General features: G+C 40.3%; 1 protein-coding gene across 3 annotated transcripts in view; it reads right to left on the bottom strand.

The window, feature by feature from the left end:
• Positions 1 to 17,409, bottom strand: part of LOC105471132 (erythrocyte membrane protein band 4.1 like 4A) — a 258,637-nt gene that overhangs the window by 33,413 nt on the left and 207,815 nt on the right. For all 3 annotated transcript variants that reach the window (XR_011624793.1, XM_024789518.2, XM_011723498.3), the window contains 4 exons: positions 13,413 to 13,496; positions 12,090 to 12,203; positions 2,649 to 2,696; positions 1,566 to 1,643 (listed from right to left, as the gene is read on the bottom strand). Coding sequence is in view for 2 of the 3 variants with exons in the window: in XM_024789518.2 (XP_024645286.1) it covers positions 1,566 to 1,643; positions 2,649 to 2,696; positions 12,090 to 12,203; positions 13,413 to 13,496 (324 nt within the window). In the remaining variant the exon portion in view is untranslated. The remainder of the gene's footprint in view (positions 1 to 1,565; positions 1,644 to 2,648; positions 2,697 to 12,089; positions 12,204 to 13,412; positions 13,497 to 17,409) is intronic.

Genomic DNA, 17,409 nt, shown 5'->3' with positions numbered 1-17,409 from the left:
CTACCTCCCACATGTGGGTTTTCACAGAAGAAACTGAAATCATTTCTTTGAGAAAGGTGTCATAACACATTGAGATCTCCCATCTGTCTAGTGTAGTTCCAGCCTCAGCAGACTCCACATAGAATGCTTTCCTAAAAAACTGTCCACCCTTACAGTGCTGTCTGGGCTATTATCACACAGGCTTCGTAGTTAGAGAGGGCCACCGATTCAATTTGTGCCAAGCACAAGGGTTCTTAGCACTAAAGACAGACCCTGGAGATTATCTAATCCAACTTCCTCATTTTTCTTTCTTTCTTTCTTTTCTTTTTTTTTTTTTCTGTGTGAAATGGAGTTTCGCTCTTGTTGCCCAGGCTGGAGTGCAATGGCACAATCTCAGCTCACTGCAATCTTCACCTCCCAGGTTCAAGTGATTCTCCTGCCTCTGCCTCCTGAGTAGCTGGGATTACAGGCACGCACCACCACACCCAGCTAATTTTGTATTTTTAGTAGGGATGGGGTTTCTCCATGTTGGTCAGGCTGGTCTAGAACTCCCAACCTCAGGTGATCCGCTTGCCTTGGCATCCCAAAGTGCTAGGATTACAGGCATGAGCCACTGTGCCTGGCCTTCCTCAATTTTTGGAAGAGAAAAAGATAACTCAGAAAACTAAAGCAACCAGGCCAGAGGTCCACATTAGGTCAAAACAGGTTTCTCAAGAGTGGCACTACTGATAATGTTTTTGTACAAGGCGCTTATTTGTTGCCAGGGCCTGTCCTATGCATCGTAGGATGTTTAGCAGCATCCCTGGCCAGTTGCAACCCCCCTACCCAATTGTCACAATAAAAAATGACTCTGAACATTGCCAAATGTCCTTGGGGAGAAGGCAGGGAGGACAAAACTCCCCCAGTTGAGAACCACTGGGTTAACAACTAGCATGATTGGCAATCAAATCCCTCTGACTCCCAAGGTGCTCTTTTCATTAATCACACAAATACTTCTTGTTTTCAAGTGCATATTTTGGAATTAGGGATAACTGATTAATGCATTAAGCCACAACTAATACTGATTACATGTCAAATGATGTGATTAAAAATCTCTTAAAAAATGTATCTTATATATATGGTATGTCCGGCACACACAGATGAGTAAATGCACATATTATCAGCACATATGTATACGTGAGCCTGAAACTGCAGAATCTAAGAAACAATGAGTTATTTTTGGTTGGGTAAAATATAGTAATGCCACTGAAGAGATAGTTCAGGGAGAATCTCTCTACAAATGGTAAACTTTCTTACCAGCCTTAGAGAAATTCGCTACACATTGTAGCTATATACAGAATCATCTTTAAAAAACACACACACACACAAGAAGAGACCTCATTGTCAAGTTGTTTAATCATCTTATTGTGAGGATAAGAAAACTCCATTTAAAGAGCTAAAGTTTCCTAAACTAAGTGCTTCAAAATAGTGCCAGATTGCTTCTCAAACACAGACGGAAAAACCAGACTTACAAAGGACACAGTTTCTACCACCAAAGGCAGCCTCTGATGTCAGACTGCCAGTTAAGTATGATATTGAGATATTACCTGTTTCTCTTTTTCCGGTGTTCTCTATTAGAATTTTCCGATTCACTACCACTGCTTGTGTTACAGCGTGAACGTGACCTGAAGACAAAATGGTAAGAACAAAAGAAAAAACACACGTTTATCACTCATGAAAAATTTCAGAAAGGTTTATATTGGTCCTCTGGAATTCATTTTGCAGCAAAATTATCAATCCAAACATCAAGAGCTGTATTATCCCTCTCCAAGTCAGTGTTTCTGAACTCAGTAAGACATCTGACTGAGTCGATAGCTCAGCGAAATGGCAATGCAGGGGAAATATAAAAACCGATTAAGGTGAATGTCAGCATGTTCCCAGAAAGGACCACAAAATCAATTACTTCCAACAGAACTCTGACATGGCAAAGCTGGTGGTGGACTAAATGTGGACACAAAATCTTGTAACCCTCCCATCCACCCCACTGAGAGAGGTAGAGTTTATTTCCCTAGCCTCTTAATTTACACTGGTCTTGTGACTGATTTTACCAACAGAATGAGGTGGAAGGGATACTATATCAGTTCCAGGACTCACCCCTTAACATACTGGTAGCTTCTGCTTCCAGCCTAAAGAAGTGCAAAAGAAGTGTCTACAGAAGTGTAAGCTACCCAGGTGGAGAAACTATGCAGAGAGGTCCCAGGCCTGCAGCCTTTCCGCCAAGATGCCAACATGAAAGAGAAAGGCCCCCTAGATTACACAACCTCAGCTGTCATCTGACCACAGCCTCATGAAATTGTGAACAAGACTAGCTAAAAAGTTACCTGTTTAATTGACAGAATTATACTAGATAAGTACAGTTGTTGCTGCTTTAAGCCACTAAGTTCTGGAGTGGATTATAATATGGCAACAGAAAAATGAGACAGCTCCTCTGAGACGCAAGGGAGTAGGAAACAGCATAGTCTTAAGACGCAACAGAATGGAAGATTGGGAATCAGCTGAAGACAAACTGCTTTTTGAAAGTAAAAAAAAAAAAAAGCAATAATACCCCCAATCTTTCCTCAACTCTGAACATTTCTAAATCTGCTAACCCTTCTTCCCTCTGACTCTCCTTCTATTTTTGTTTTTTTTACCTCCTCCTCTGCTTTAGATCTGAATCTTCACCACTGTTATGGGCTTTCCTGTGAAAACAAATAAAGACATTTAGGAAAACAGGAGATTATCAATTGGCTAAGGAAAGCACACCAAAATGAGTCTCACTTCAGTTTACACATATCTGTCATACATTCATTCATTCACCAAACATTTAAGTCATATGTATATGCCTAACCCTACATACGACATATCCCAGAAATATAATGTTAATAACATAACCTGGCCTCACTCTAGTGGGACAGGCAAACCGTCTGAATTCCGTTAATCCAATGATGAGGTTAGTCTGCAGTTGCAGAACTGCAATCCTCCAAGCTGATTTCCGCCATAGTGGAAATGACATCATCTCACTTGGATGCCCTTTCCCACACCCTGGGGCTCCAAATTCTCTTTATCTCTTCTCTCATAATCTCCTCCACTTCAACTCAGCAACCTGCCTCATGGTCATACTTTGGACTTCATCGTCTGTAAGCACCTCCAAACACTTTGCTCTCTTACCACAATCTCCTTTCTGTTTACCACTCCCCATTTACTTTCAAACAGCTTCAATGGGGCATCCTGGTTAAAGGTGTTGGCTCTAGAGCCAGACAACATGAATGTGAACCTCATCTTCTCCACTGATGAGTTGTGTGATTTAAATAAGTTACTTTTCTACTCAGTGACTTACTTTTAATAGAATCTCCTTTGAAGTCTGCTCTAAAGGATAAAATGAATTAATCTATTTAAAATGCATACACTAGGACCTGGGTCATTGTTAGCACTCAACCAAGATAAGCTGTTATTGCTTATTCAACTATTTCCATTCTTCCTTTTCTTTGAACCTAATAAGACTATCTATTGACCTGGCTACTCTCCACCAGCTCTTCACTTCTCTTCACTGTCTTCTGTACTCAGCTTAGATTTCCTAATCCATCATTTCAATAACATGCATGCTGATACTCAACACGTTCCCCAACTCTGTTTTTCATTCCGTCTTTTTGGCAAAATCCCAGGCATGGGTGAATCCGACTATGCAAGTTTTCTGGATCAGTTCTAAACAGCTGGTTGAGCAGTGCTGGAAGGAGTCACACAAAAGGGGCACATTACACTACAAATCCACGTTCATAAACCTCAAGTGGGGCTGCACCACGGTTCAGCAATCCTGCCACTTTTTTCAGATCTAAGTACAAAGCAGTTTCAAACTCTTCATCCTGCAACCCTCTGACCTACAGTATCCCTGTTTCAGCAAATGACTTTGTTTTCTCCTTCCGAAGGAAAAAGTAGCCTCCAGATGGAACTCTTTCATCTTCCTGCTACCAAAAATAAAAACTTACCAACATCTTCCTCCCTGTTATTTATGGATTTATCCTTACTACCAAGGTCAGTCCCTCCACCAGTGCTTTGCGCGTCCCATCACCCCATGTCTTTTCAATGACTTTCATTAACTACCCTCTCACCTCTCACACATAGTCACCTTGCCCGTCTGGCAGACTCTTTTTATAAGCAATTAACTTTTTCAGTCTCTACTGTTTAAACAAACACAGACCTACTTTGAGTCCACATCCCCCTTCATCTGCCCAGTCTCTCCTCTCTCCTTCAAAGCCAAACTTCTTGAGAGTGGTGTCTATGCCCCATGCTCCATTTCCTTACGATCTGTAATCCAGCACCTTCCCACTCTGATCTCTTTAATGTATGGCTTACGTTACCCCATTTCCTCCAATACACTTATATCGAATAACATTAACAGCAATATGTGGTCCCTGTTCTTATATCAAATTTTGGGGTCACTATTTAGCATAAACACAAATTATACTGAAATTGGTCACAGATGATCTAAATAGTGTGCCAGGAATATGATTCCATTCTTTTGTAGGTTTTACATTTTCCGAGAGAGGATACTTGCCTAAGTTTTCCATGTACATATCACTTGCTTAGGGTTGTTTTGCTTATCACTATTCTTCAAACTCTGAGAGAACTGCAAAACTCCTGCTATGGATGGATACGCAGGTAATCTCCAAGTTCCATTTATATCCCTCCTGGATCCCTCTGCCCTCCTGCTCATACCTGGACCACCCACTTTTGACTAACTCCCTTTATCATGATCCAAGGAACTCCTTTTGCTTCTTTGTATGGTGGACCCCACATCTCCAGGTCTTTTGGCAACTTGTCTGGGTTTTGGTAAAGTGTATCTTTTAGCTGCTAACAGAAAAAAATTGCATGACAGATACACGTTTTTGGGACCCACAATTTCTGAAAATGTCTTTATTCTATGCAAACAATTATGGTTATCTGGGCATAGACTCCTAAACTGAAAATAATCTTTCAGACTTCTCAAGGCAATACTTCTTTGCCTTCTTCCTCTGATATTACTGTGAAGCAGCCCAATGTCTGTTTTTTCTTTTTTTTTTTTTTTAGATGGAGTTTCACTCTTGTGGCCCAGGCTGGAGTACAGTGGCGTGATCTCGGCTCACTGCAACCTCCGCCTCTCAGGTTCAAATGATTTTCCTGCCTCAGCCTCCACAGTAGCTGGAATTACAGGCATGCAACACCATGCCTGGCTAGTTTGTATTTTTAGTAAGGACGGGGTTTTACCATGTTGGCCAGGCTGGAATTGAACTTCTGACCTCAGGTGATCCACCCGCCTTGGCCTCCCAAAGTGCTGAGATTACAGGCGTGAGACACCGTACCTGGCCCCAATGTCATTGTGATTTGTCACCATTTGCACATGGATTTTTCTCTCCCATATTCCCATGCCCCTTCCAAATCTTTAGAATTCTTTGTTAATCAATAATGTTTTGAAATTTAGTTATAATGAACCTTGGAATAAATCTAACTTTTCAATCAATTATGTCAATTGCTCAGTGGGTTCTGCTTTATAATGTCACATCCTTCAGTTCCGGAATATTTGCTTGTGCTGTTTCTTTAATAGTTTCCTATGTTTTCTCTGTTCTTTTTTCTTAGAAATTGTATTAGTTGAATGTTTGATATCTAGGTTTGATAATTTTATTATTCTTATTTCCATACATCTGTTTAATTGTGGGCTTTTTGGTTCCATTTTGGGGAAGATTTTCTTAATGTTACCTTCCAAATCTTTTACTGATTATTTTAAATTCTGCCACACTAATTTAAAGCCTAAAAACTCTTATTCATTAGTTCTTACCTTTGTATTGATAGAAATTCATGGATTTATTTTTTCATCTTCCTAAACAGTTTTTTAGAAATTTTTCTTTCTTATACTGTCTGTTTCCAGTGAGAATGCCCCCAATCCCACCCTATACCCCATTTGTTTGTTTTAGTCTCTGCCTTTCCAGACAGAAGCAATGCTCAAATGCAGGTGTTCATGGCTCTCTATTCCTATCCAAGCAGTGAGTGTTAAGGTGACTGGAGCCCTTTGGTTGGTGCAGAGCATGTTAATTAATGGCCTCACAGTAATATGAGGGCAGCTTCAATCATTTCAATGGATGATCCTTTGAAAGTAAGTATATGCAAGTCTTTTCTCTTGTACCTGGTCCATTTCCTGCAGTGGGATTCTCTAATCTCATGCCTGGGAGATACAACAATTTCATTGGAAGATGCTTTGAAAGCTAGTATCCATAGTCTTTTCTCTTGACCCTGTTCATTTCTTACAAAGGGATTCTCTAATTTTCTGCCTAAGTAATATAAGCCTGGATTCTAGTATTCTGGGAATGAAGAGAGAAGGGAGACATTTGGTATGCAAATTTTCACTCTCTTTATTTTTCCATGGCCACAATTTCTCTTTCTTCATTACAGTTAATCTTCAATTAAGACAAATGCTGGAGCTTCCTACAACTCTGTCATTGGCTTTGTCTTTTTGCATTCTATCTATACTATACACCTAAACAACCTAATCTCTATACTTCAAGTAACATACTTAAAATTATATTTCAGTCCATAAAGCAAATCTAGCTCCTGACTTACATTCAACAACCCATGAGAATCGTGCACTTGGACTTCTCAGAAGCACCATAAATTCAGGATATCAGAAACTAAATTGGCAATTGTCCCTTTCAAGCCTGTAAAGTCCTGATGATTCTATTTCTATGCAACACATTGAATTAAAAAAACTGAACAAGCCTGGGTTTCATTCTGGACAGCTCCCTCTCCTCCACCCCTCATACTGATTCTCCTACCAGTTTTACCTCCTACTGGCTACTGAAACCATCCACTTCTTTATATCTCCGCATCACCACCTTGGTCCATGCTCCCATTCTCTATTGCCAGGACTCGTACCATAGCCTGCTGCCTGGTCTCTCCATTTCTGCCACCATCCTCTTTCACCATTTCTCCACAAGACAGTGAGGGTCATCTTTACAAACACAAGGGTGATGTTATTGTACTTCCTGTAAAAAACCACTGGTCTAAGGACCAAAATCCTGAACAAAGGCCAGGTGGGCTGTAAGGTCTGATCCCATCTTTCTCTCTATCCTCATTTCTAACACATTTTTATTCACTCTCAGAGTCTGATAAACACTGGCCTTTTTCCTTTTCACAAAGGCTCCCTGCTTCTTTCCATTCCCAAGGCTTTTGCACATGCTAGCCCCTCTATCTGGTATGATCGTTCCTTTCTTTTAGCCTGTTTGTATCTCAGATCCTGGCTCAAGCATCCAACCTCAAGAAATCTACCCCAACCTCTTTGGCTCAGTGATTCAGCAAACTTCCCCTGATAGTGCTCATTACACGGGTGTCTATTTATAAAAAATTTATCATGCATTTACACTTATGACACGTGTGTACTTTTCTGTATGCATGCTAGGTTTCAATAAAAAGTTTTTAAAATTCCCCTAAGTACCACATAGCTTACCTTCATATTACATATTAAAGTCATAATGGCACATATATTCCTATGACTCATATATTTATCCCTTAATAGCATCTAAGCTCCCAAAGGACAGGAACTTTGTCTGGTGGTAGCAGCACGTTGCATGGCATACAACAGGCACTCAAACATTTTTTAATGTAAAAGTGAAAGCTAAGGAGTGAAAATATACTGTACTACCAGAAAAAATGCTGGCTTTCTTTTTCTAGAACAGGAATGTTTTTTATTATTATTATTATTATTATACTTTAAGTTCTAGGGTACATGTGCATAACGTGCAGGTTTGTTACATATGTATACTTGTGCCATGTTGCTGTCTGCACCCATCAATTCGTCAGCATCCATCAACTCGTCATTTACATCAGGTATAACTCCCAATGCAATCCCTCCCCCCTCCCCCACCATGATAGGCCCCGGTGTGTGATGTTCCCCTTCCCGAGTCCAAGTGATCTCATTGTTCAGTTCCCACCTATGAGTGAGAACATGCGGTGTTTGGTTTTCTGTTCTTGTGATAGTTTGCTAAGAATGATGTTTTCCAGCTGCATCCATGTCCCTACAAAGGACACAAACTCATCCTTTTTTATGGCTGCATAGTATTCCATGGTGTATATGTGCCACATTTTCTTAATCCAGTCTGTCACTGATGGACATTTGGGTTGATTCCAAGTCTTTGCTATTGTGAATAGTGCCGCAATAAACATACGTGTGCATGTGTCTTTATAGCAGCGTGATTTATAATCCTTTGGGTATATACCCAGTAATGGGATGGCTGGGTCATATGGTACATCTAGTTCTAGATCCTTGAGGAATCGCCATACTGTTTTCCATAATGGTTGAACTAGTTTACAATCCCACCAACAGTGTAAAAGTGTTCCTAGAATAGGAATGTTTAAACAAGCAGGCTTCAGGGTCTCCATGAACTTTGAAAATTATATGGAAATGTTTATATGTATTTAAATATGAACCTGTCTTTCCCTAGGGAATGAATCCAACATTTCACCAGATCTCAGAGGGTAGTATTACCCAAAAAGGTTAAGGATCACTATTCTGGACTCAGCCAGAATTTGATAGCCTGTATCCATCTCATGATAAACAACTGACAAAATATGAAATTTTGACATCTATTGCAAAATGTATTATCCTGGCATACAAAGCAAAATATAATTTCCTATTATTAAATTTAAGTCCTTGAGATTCTTCCATGCTGATGACATGTCTCGATTTTAAATGTCAATGTTAATCCAGCAATGTAGGGATTTGTGCCCAGTGCAAGGTAAATATGTGTGAAGATAGAACAAGACTGACAAGGATAAGGACACTTACAGGGCATTTATACTGGAAAGAAACAGAGAACAATGTACTTTAGTCTTTTTATGTCAACATGCAGCAATGGCTTGTTGCCTCAAAACACAGATCCCCAAAAGAGACCTGTAAGTGCACCAGGCAAAAGGCTCTAGGGATGCTCAGGCAAAAAGATTCTCTTTCTAGCAAATTTAAATAGCCTTCCCCCCGGAATTTGCCAATGAAAGGATCCTGTATCCACTCTCCACAATTACTTCTCTGTGTTTCACAGGAAGCCAGCGGAAAATGAACCTCATTGTAGAAGTCAAGTCTGGATTTGGGAGTGTATATGCTGCAAACTATTTCAAGCAATTATTTTGTATGAAAATATGCAAATTTAGGCATATTTTAGCAAAATTTAATTAAGTTCATTTTCAAATGTGTTAAAATGACTATCTGCTCAACATGTGTAATTATTTTATTTAGGGAGTGCTGACAAATTGCACTAATTAATTAAGGGTGGGAAACTATAAAACTCTATCTACCAATAATATATGCTAAATTGTCATCATCCATGCCAGCTATGTTGCCTCAACACACAATACACACAAATGCATTTTAAAGTATTTCCCAGTGGCGTTGATTTGCTTTTAAGTATTGTCCAAGTTGAACCAACTCTTGGTGTTCCCAAGGAGAAAGCGGAGTAAGGGCTAAAGGACAGCTTTATTTAAATGAGGGCTATCACTATCTCCAACTTTTTCAGATATACAGACTGGGATTTCAATCCCATGTGTGCCACAGAGGACAAGCTACCATCATCTCCCTGAGCCTCAGTTTTCTCATCTGTAAAAGTGAGATGGTGATGCTGGGCTGAATATTTTTCACTGGTACTCAGCCTCTACTGACTGCTCTATAATCTGCCCTCTACTGCCGAGATAGAAAGCCTGGAAATTTTATATTCCTGGACACCTTTGCCAGCTGAGTTTTAGTTAAAAGAGACTGCAGTAAGATTTGAAGGCAGAGAAAGGGGAAAGTGATTTTGCTTCTAGTTGTACCTGTGGCATCAACTCTTGCACTCCTGAGAAGGGGGTGTTCTTTGTTTGGCTACAGTGGTGGTACCTCCAGCAACGTCAGCAAGAACGGTCCCTGCCTGGCATCCATCACGGTGCCTGCAGCAATGTCAGCAGCAAGCACAGGCTCAGGATTGCCAGCTCAAAGGTGGAAACGGCTTCTGGTCTCTAGGTAACACCCACTTCTCTCTTCGCATTCCTTCAGTCCACAGGCAGTAACAGCAGCTAGATCTCTGAGTTACATCACTCTCTGCTTTTTGCACCTTCAATCCTACTTACACCTTTGCACCAATTCCCTATTTAATCCCCCTCTGCTAGAATCACATCATGCCTCAATACAAATGCCAGTTCCCAAGGAGTTGTTACTGTCAGCATTACATGAAATAGTATATAGCAAGCACTTTACTCAGTACTTGGAATATGGCCAACACCAAACAAATGCCTACTATTGCTCTATTATCCTATCTAATCACTGTTGGTCCTGATCTAGCCCCCTCATGTCAGTCCTACTACATGAAGGTAATATAGACCCTTCTCTTCTTAACCATCAAAGAATTTCAGTGAAGTTGAACTTGGTTTCAGAAAGTTGGGGGCAAAACTCTGGGAAACTAGCAGAAGCAAAAGGGATCAAGCAGGAAAGGGCCAGCAAGTGTGTATTAACTAGGGCATAGGTGGAAAGAAGGGCTTGGCTTCCAAACCTGCAGTGTGCATAAAAAGAGTCTTGATGGTTACCTGACATTATGAACTGAACTTCTTGTAATCATAAAAGTTATTTAGGCTGGGTGCAGTGACTCATGCCTGTAATCCCAGCAATTTGGGAGACTGAGGTGGGAGGACTGCTTGAGGCAAGGAATTCAAGACCAGCCTGGGCAACATAGCAAGTGAGACCCCATCTCCACTTTAGTTTACACATTTTTATTTTTTTTAAAAAAGGAAAAAGAGGCTGGGCACGGAGACTCATGCCTATAATCCTAGCACGTAGGGAGGCTGAGGTAGGTGGATCATGAGGTCAGGAGTTCGAGACCAGCCTGACCAACGTGGAGAAACCCCGTCTCTACTAAAAATACAACAATTAGCTGGGTCTGATGGTGCATGCCTGTAATCCCAGATACTCAGGAGGCTGAGGCAGGAGAATCGCTTGAACCCAGGGGGCAGAGGTTGCAGTGAGCTGAGATCAAGCCACTGCACTCCAGTCTGGGCATCAGAGCGAGACACCATCTCAAAAACAAAAACAAAAACCACAAAAAACAACAAAAGGTAAAAGAAAAAGTCATTTATACAATGCCAATTATGTAGGTACTCAAAGTAAACCACAGTCCCTGCCACATAGGAGTGAAAAAGAATTTCACTGATAAGTCATTTCTACATCTTCCTCTCTTGCACCTGTCACACTGCCAGCCTGCTTTGCAGACAGGTCCAAAACTTCCAGCTAAGAACTTTTTTTATTAAGCATACACACACAAATATAATCCCTTCAAACACTCTAACCTTATAGGTAAAATGTAACAGGATTCATTTTTTTCTGTGCTTTAAAAGGCATTTCTCAGCTAAGAAGGCTTATCTTTAAGTGTAGTTTTGTCTTCTCAGGTAGAAACACTTAATATGTTTTATATATTAAGATATACTATCTCGGCCGGGCGTGGTGGCTCACACCTGTAATCCCAGCACTTTGGGAGGCCTAAGCGGGTGGATCACCTGAGGTCGGGAGTTCGAGACCAGCCTGACCAACATGGAGAAACCCCATCTCTATTAAAAATACAAAAAAAATCAGTCGGGCGTGGCAGCGCATGCCTGTAATCCCAGCTACTCGGGAGGCTGAGGCAGGAGAATCACTTGAACCCAGGAGGCGGAAGTTGCGGTGAGCCAAGATTGTGCCACTGCACTCCAGCCTAGGCAACAAGAGTGAAACTCCATTTCAATAAAAAAAAAAAAGACATGTTGTCTCTACTATGTAATATACTATATATAATACATGTTTTTATATATTATATATACTATTTTTAGACACATCAGTCATAAATAGAATACAGAAAGCAAGTTCCTGCCAATATTTTATGAAATTATTCCCTAAAACTCTGGCTGTTTAAGATAAATACTTTGGGATTCCTAACTTATTTTATGTCAGAAAGAGTAAGCTTCCTGTTATTTTAAAGAGAAACAGTAACGTTGGTATAAGGATCACCTGTTATAAAGTCAGGCCTGGGACAAAATGCTTCTGTCGAAAACTGCTAACAGAGGGATTGTGTTCCACTTACCTCCTCCTCATAGGCTGTACAGAGTCATTGTCACTTCCACAGGAGGGGTTTCGGCGACGTGTGTAAGGGAACTTTGGTGACTTAGTGCGGTCGCTGGGAGAATTGTAGAGTCCACTGGAGAGAAAGATAAATGGTCAAAAAGAGCCCAGAGAGGTCCTGGGGGAACAGAGCCCAGCCCAGACCTAGAGTCATTCATAACTGCACAGCTGGTACCTCCAGGGGCATGTGGTTCTCTTTGCTGACAAGATTTATTGAAAGAGGTAAGATCTGGCAAATCAAATCATAAAGGTCATTATTTTGCAGGAATGCCATTTGTCTCATTAGCCTTCAGTAGTAAAAAAATGAACACATACAAATAACAGTACCAATTCATACATATGATGAATTTTCCCCTTTCTAAACACTGACTCAGCTAAAGGCTTTACATTCTATCTCAGCTAATCTTCTTATCAACCTTCAGCACTGAAGTACAATTATTAAACCTATTAAACAGAAAAAAATTGAAATATAGACTACTTAATTAAGTGGCCCAAATAAAGTAGCTAGGACACGGCAGGGTTAGAATTTGAACCATAAGTTACAACACAGGTCTGTCACTGGTTTGGTAGTTTGACCAGAGATAAACTAGACATATTCATATTTTTAGGAATAAAGGTCTTCCAGCATCACTATTCATCAGCTATAGTTTTTGACTTAAGTTTTTTTTTTTTTTTGAGACGGAGTCTCACTCTGTCACCCAGGCTGGAGTGCAGTGGCATGATCTCCGCTCACTGCAAGCTCCGCCTCCCGGGTTCACGCCATTCTCCTGCCTCAGCCTCCCGAGTAGCTGGGACTACAGGTGCCCACCACCACGCCCGAATAATTTTTTGTATTTTTAGTGGAGACGGGGTTTCACCGTGTTAGCCAGGATGGTCTTGATCTCCTGACCTCGTGATCCACCCGCCTCGGCCTCCCAAAGTGCTGGGATTACAGGTGTGAGCCACCGCGCCTGCCCTTGACTTAAGTTTTTAACCAAAACCATGAAATGGACAAATTATTAATATGTCATTTAGAGTTTTCAGAAACATATTACCTTACAGGCAATTTCATAGTATTTCCTAGGTTTCCTTTTTGCCTTTCCAGGAAAAAGTTTCATGTTATAAAACATAGTGTAGATTTCCAATTCAGAATTCCCAGCCCCTCTCTCCCTGGGTCACACTCATTTACAGTCTGCACACTTTATCCACGGCTAGCTGTGATCAACCACCCAGCAGCTGGATTCCTTTATTCAATGAGCTGCAAGTGCTAACCCCTTTTCTACTGTAAAACAATGATTCCCTTTACCTCTGGGGGCCATTTTCTTCCCACGGTGCATGAGATTTGCTTCTTTGGGTATCAGGGCTATTTTCATTCTTTGCTTTCTTAAAGCTTTAAATTAAAAAAAAAGTATGAAAAATAAATTAAGTAGAAAATAAAAGTAAACTCATATACTTACTTGTTAAGTAAATTTTTTTTTAACGAATGTTAAGATGTGCACACTTATTTGCTTGTTTTTACCTGTGACTCTAAAAAGAACATGAAGGCGCTGCCTAAAAAATCTGTCTCCAGCAAGCACCTTTGGGTCTTTCCCCCTCTTTCTTTCTAGTTTTACTGCTTTAGTCAACAGATGCCAGGTCCATCAATCGTTAAGAAACGCTAGAGTCCACCTGCAGGAGAGGGAGCAAGGGGAACCACAGAGCCAAGAAAAGAAGAAAGCCAAGGAGGAAGGACCTGGGCTTCCCAGGATCTTCAGCCTGGCTCCCTTTTTAAAACAGTGATCAGAGAATCCCTGGCTCCAGGCACTGGTCTGAATCCACACAGGTCGGTCAGCCCTGGGCAGGTTCAGGCTACTCAAACTGACCTTTTCCCAGCTTCCGCCATATCTTGGCTTCATCCCTCCAGATCAGAATGACTTTCAAACGCTATTTCCTGACCTAGTATCATCTTTCAGTCCTAAGAATGTAAATGTAACTGAGTTGTTATTCTACCCTCAACAAATTGTTTTAGAAATCCATGGGGAGACACAGAGGAAGGGACTAATCAGAATCCTCCAGGCACGGGGGGGGCGGTGGCGGGGGGGTGACCTCTCACATCCTCAGGAGTCTTAGCTTCAGATAAAGGTAGAGCTATTTAACTCCAAATTCACTTTTAACCCTGGCTTTTTTTAACTCTGTATAATTGTCCTAGGATACAGTCATAGCAGAGTACTTTATAACTGCCAACAAAGAGGAGAAAGATGACAAGGTAGTTAAAAAAAAAAAAAAAAGAAAGAAAACAGACTTGCACCCTAGTATACTATCCATGAAAGAATTAATGTAAGCCTATAAAATTATGTATCTGACAGAGGCATATAACCCATAATATTAGTAGATAGTAGCTAAGTTATTATTTTTATAAAGGCTAAAAACCTCTACAGATTCAATTCCCAAAGTAAAAGCTTATCTTTTGAAATGAAGAAAAGTAACAAATATGGTAGATATTTAATACAATAGTAGAAAGTATATGTGATCAATAAATCAGAAAAAGCAAAGGGAAAGGAGAAGGGAGACTGGAAAAGAAATAGGGAGATAAAAGAGGAACTGAGAGAGTATACAAAAGTTAAATAATAAAATCCTGGGTGACAAGTTAATTGCATTAATTCCCTAAGGTATTTCTCATCTGAAGCTTGAGAGAAAAACTTTGGTGGTGCTTCAAGTACAAGTATCATCACAGGAATGTGGTTGCAAAGGGGATTGAAAAATATTGTTAACATGGCCACACAGCCCAAAGCAATATACAGATGCAATGCTATTCCTATTAAACTACCAACATCATTTTTTCATAGGAAAGAACTATTCTAAAATGGAACCCTCCCTCCAAAAAAGCCCAAACAGCCAAAGCAATTCTAAGCAAAAAGAACAAAGCTGGAAGCATCACACTACCTGACTTCAAACTATACTACAAGTCTACAGTAACAAAAACAGCATGGTATGGTACAAAAACCGACAAAAAGACCGATGCAATAGGATAGAGAACCCAAAAATAAAGTCACACACCTACAACCATCTGATTTTCAACAAAATCAACTAGAACAAGCAATAGAAAAAGGACTCCCTAAATGGTGCTGGGATGGCTAGTATATGCAGAAGGGTGAAACTGGACCCCTTCCTTTTACCATATACAAATATCCACTCAAGATAGATTAAGAACTTAAATGTAAGACCTCAAACTATGAAAATATATATTAGAAGAAAACCTAGGAAATATCATTCTGGACGTCAGCCTTGGTGAAGAAATTTATAACTAAGTCCCCAAAACCAATTGCAACGAAATCAAAAATTGACAAGTGGGACTTTAAAGGGCTTCTGCACAACAAAAGAAACTATCAACAGAGTAAACAATCTACAGAACAGGAGAAAATATTCACAAACTGTGTATCCGACAAAGGTGTAATATCCAGAATCTATAAAGAACTTCAACAATTCAACAAGATGAAACAAACAACACATTAAAAAAGGGGCAAAGGACATGAACAGGCATTTTTCCAAAGAAGACATACATGCAGCCAACAAATACATGAAAAAATGCTCACCTTCATTAATCATTCAAAAAAAGCAAATTAAAATCACAATGAGACACCATCTCCCACCAGTCAGAATAGCTATTATCAAAAAGACAAAAAATAAAGATGTTGGCAAGATTGCGGAAAAAAGGGAACACTTATACACTGTTGGTGGGAATGTAAATTAGCTCAGCCACTGTGGAAAGCAGTTTTGAGATTTCTCAAAGAACTTAAAACAGAACCACCATTTGACCCAACAATCCCATTACTGGATATATACTCAAAGGGAAACAAATCATTCTACAAAAAAAGATATATGGCCAGGTGCGATGGCTCACACCTGTAATCCCGGCACTTTGGGATGCCAAGGCAGGTGGATCACAAGATCAAGAAATGGAGACCATCCTGGCCAACATGGTAAAACCCTGTCTCTACCAAAAATACAAGAATTAGCTGGGAGTGGTGGCACACGCCTGTAGTCCCAGCTACTCAGGAGGCTGAGGTAGGAGAATTGCTTGAACCTGGGAGGCAGAGGTTGCAGTGAGCCAAGATGGTGCCACTCCACTCCAGCCTGGAGACAAAGCGAGACTCCATCTCAAAAAAAAAAAAAAAAAAAGACACATACATTCACATGTTCTTGCAGCACTATTCACAATACCAAGGACATGGAATCAGCCTAGATGACCATGAACAGTGGACTGGATAAAGCAAATGTGGTACATATATACCATGGAATACTACACAGCCATAAAAAAGAATGAAACCACGTCTTTTGCAACAACATGGATGCAACTGGAGGCTATTATCCCAAGTGAATTAACACAGAAACAGAAAACCAGATACTGCAGGTTCTCACTTATAAGTGAGAACTGAACACTGAGTACACATGGACATAAAGATGGGAACAACAGACACTGGGGACCACCAGTGGAGGAGGAGGGCAAGGGTTGAAAACTACCTATCAGGTACTGTACTCACTACCTGAGTGATGGGATCATGCACACACCAAACCTCAGTGATACACAATTTACGCATGTGACAAACCTACCGGCACATGTACCCTTGGACCTAAAATAAAAGTTGAAAAAGTAAGTTTTTAAAACGAGGACTGTACTCCTTCAGGACATTCTAAAAACGCTTGGGATGGGAATCTCATGGAAGATTCCTGTTCTTATGCTGAACATACCAAAAGCACACCCTGTACATACAGATGAAGGTGACTCTGTTTATCCACAGCTATGAGGGTGACGAAGGGAAATAAGGTAAACTAAAGTTATGCAATGATAAAGAACTTGTCATCCTAAAAGGAGAACTGGTAAACGTCTTAGAACTAAACAAAACATAGGCAAATCCCTAGGTAAAATATTACAACTCTGAGAATCTTCAGATGTTAAAGTTATCTTGCTGAGAAATTATGAACTGTATTCCTCGAAGTAGCCACAATACAGCTGAATGAAGACACAATTATTTACCAAAAAAAAAGATCAAGTAGATGATCTAAGAAGTCTTTGCAGGTCACATATCTCTGACTGCTGGGATTTCCCCATGATGTATGGGGGGCAACCCCTATAGAGAAAGTGAACTCATGAAAGCTGCTCATTGTTGTTTATAATGCTGTTCCGTGAACATAACTGGAGATAAGAAAAAATGACTCTGCAACAGTATCTTAACAGAAAACAAGGCTGAGCTCTCAGGGAAACAATCCATGTAATATATTAAGAAAAGGCTTTTCCACTGGGGAATGCCCCTGGGAAAACAGAT

The sequence above is a fragment of the Macaca nemestrina genome, chromosome 6 (genome assembly GCF_043159975.1).
Source record: "Macaca nemestrina isolate mMacNem1 chromosome 6, mMacNem.hap1, whole genome shotgun sequence".
NCBI lineage: Eukaryota > Metazoa > Chordata > Mammalia > Primates > Cercopithecidae > Macaca > Macaca nemestrina.
Note: the sequence above shows the minus strand (reverse complement) of the source record. Positions and strands in the feature narration are given on the sequence as shown.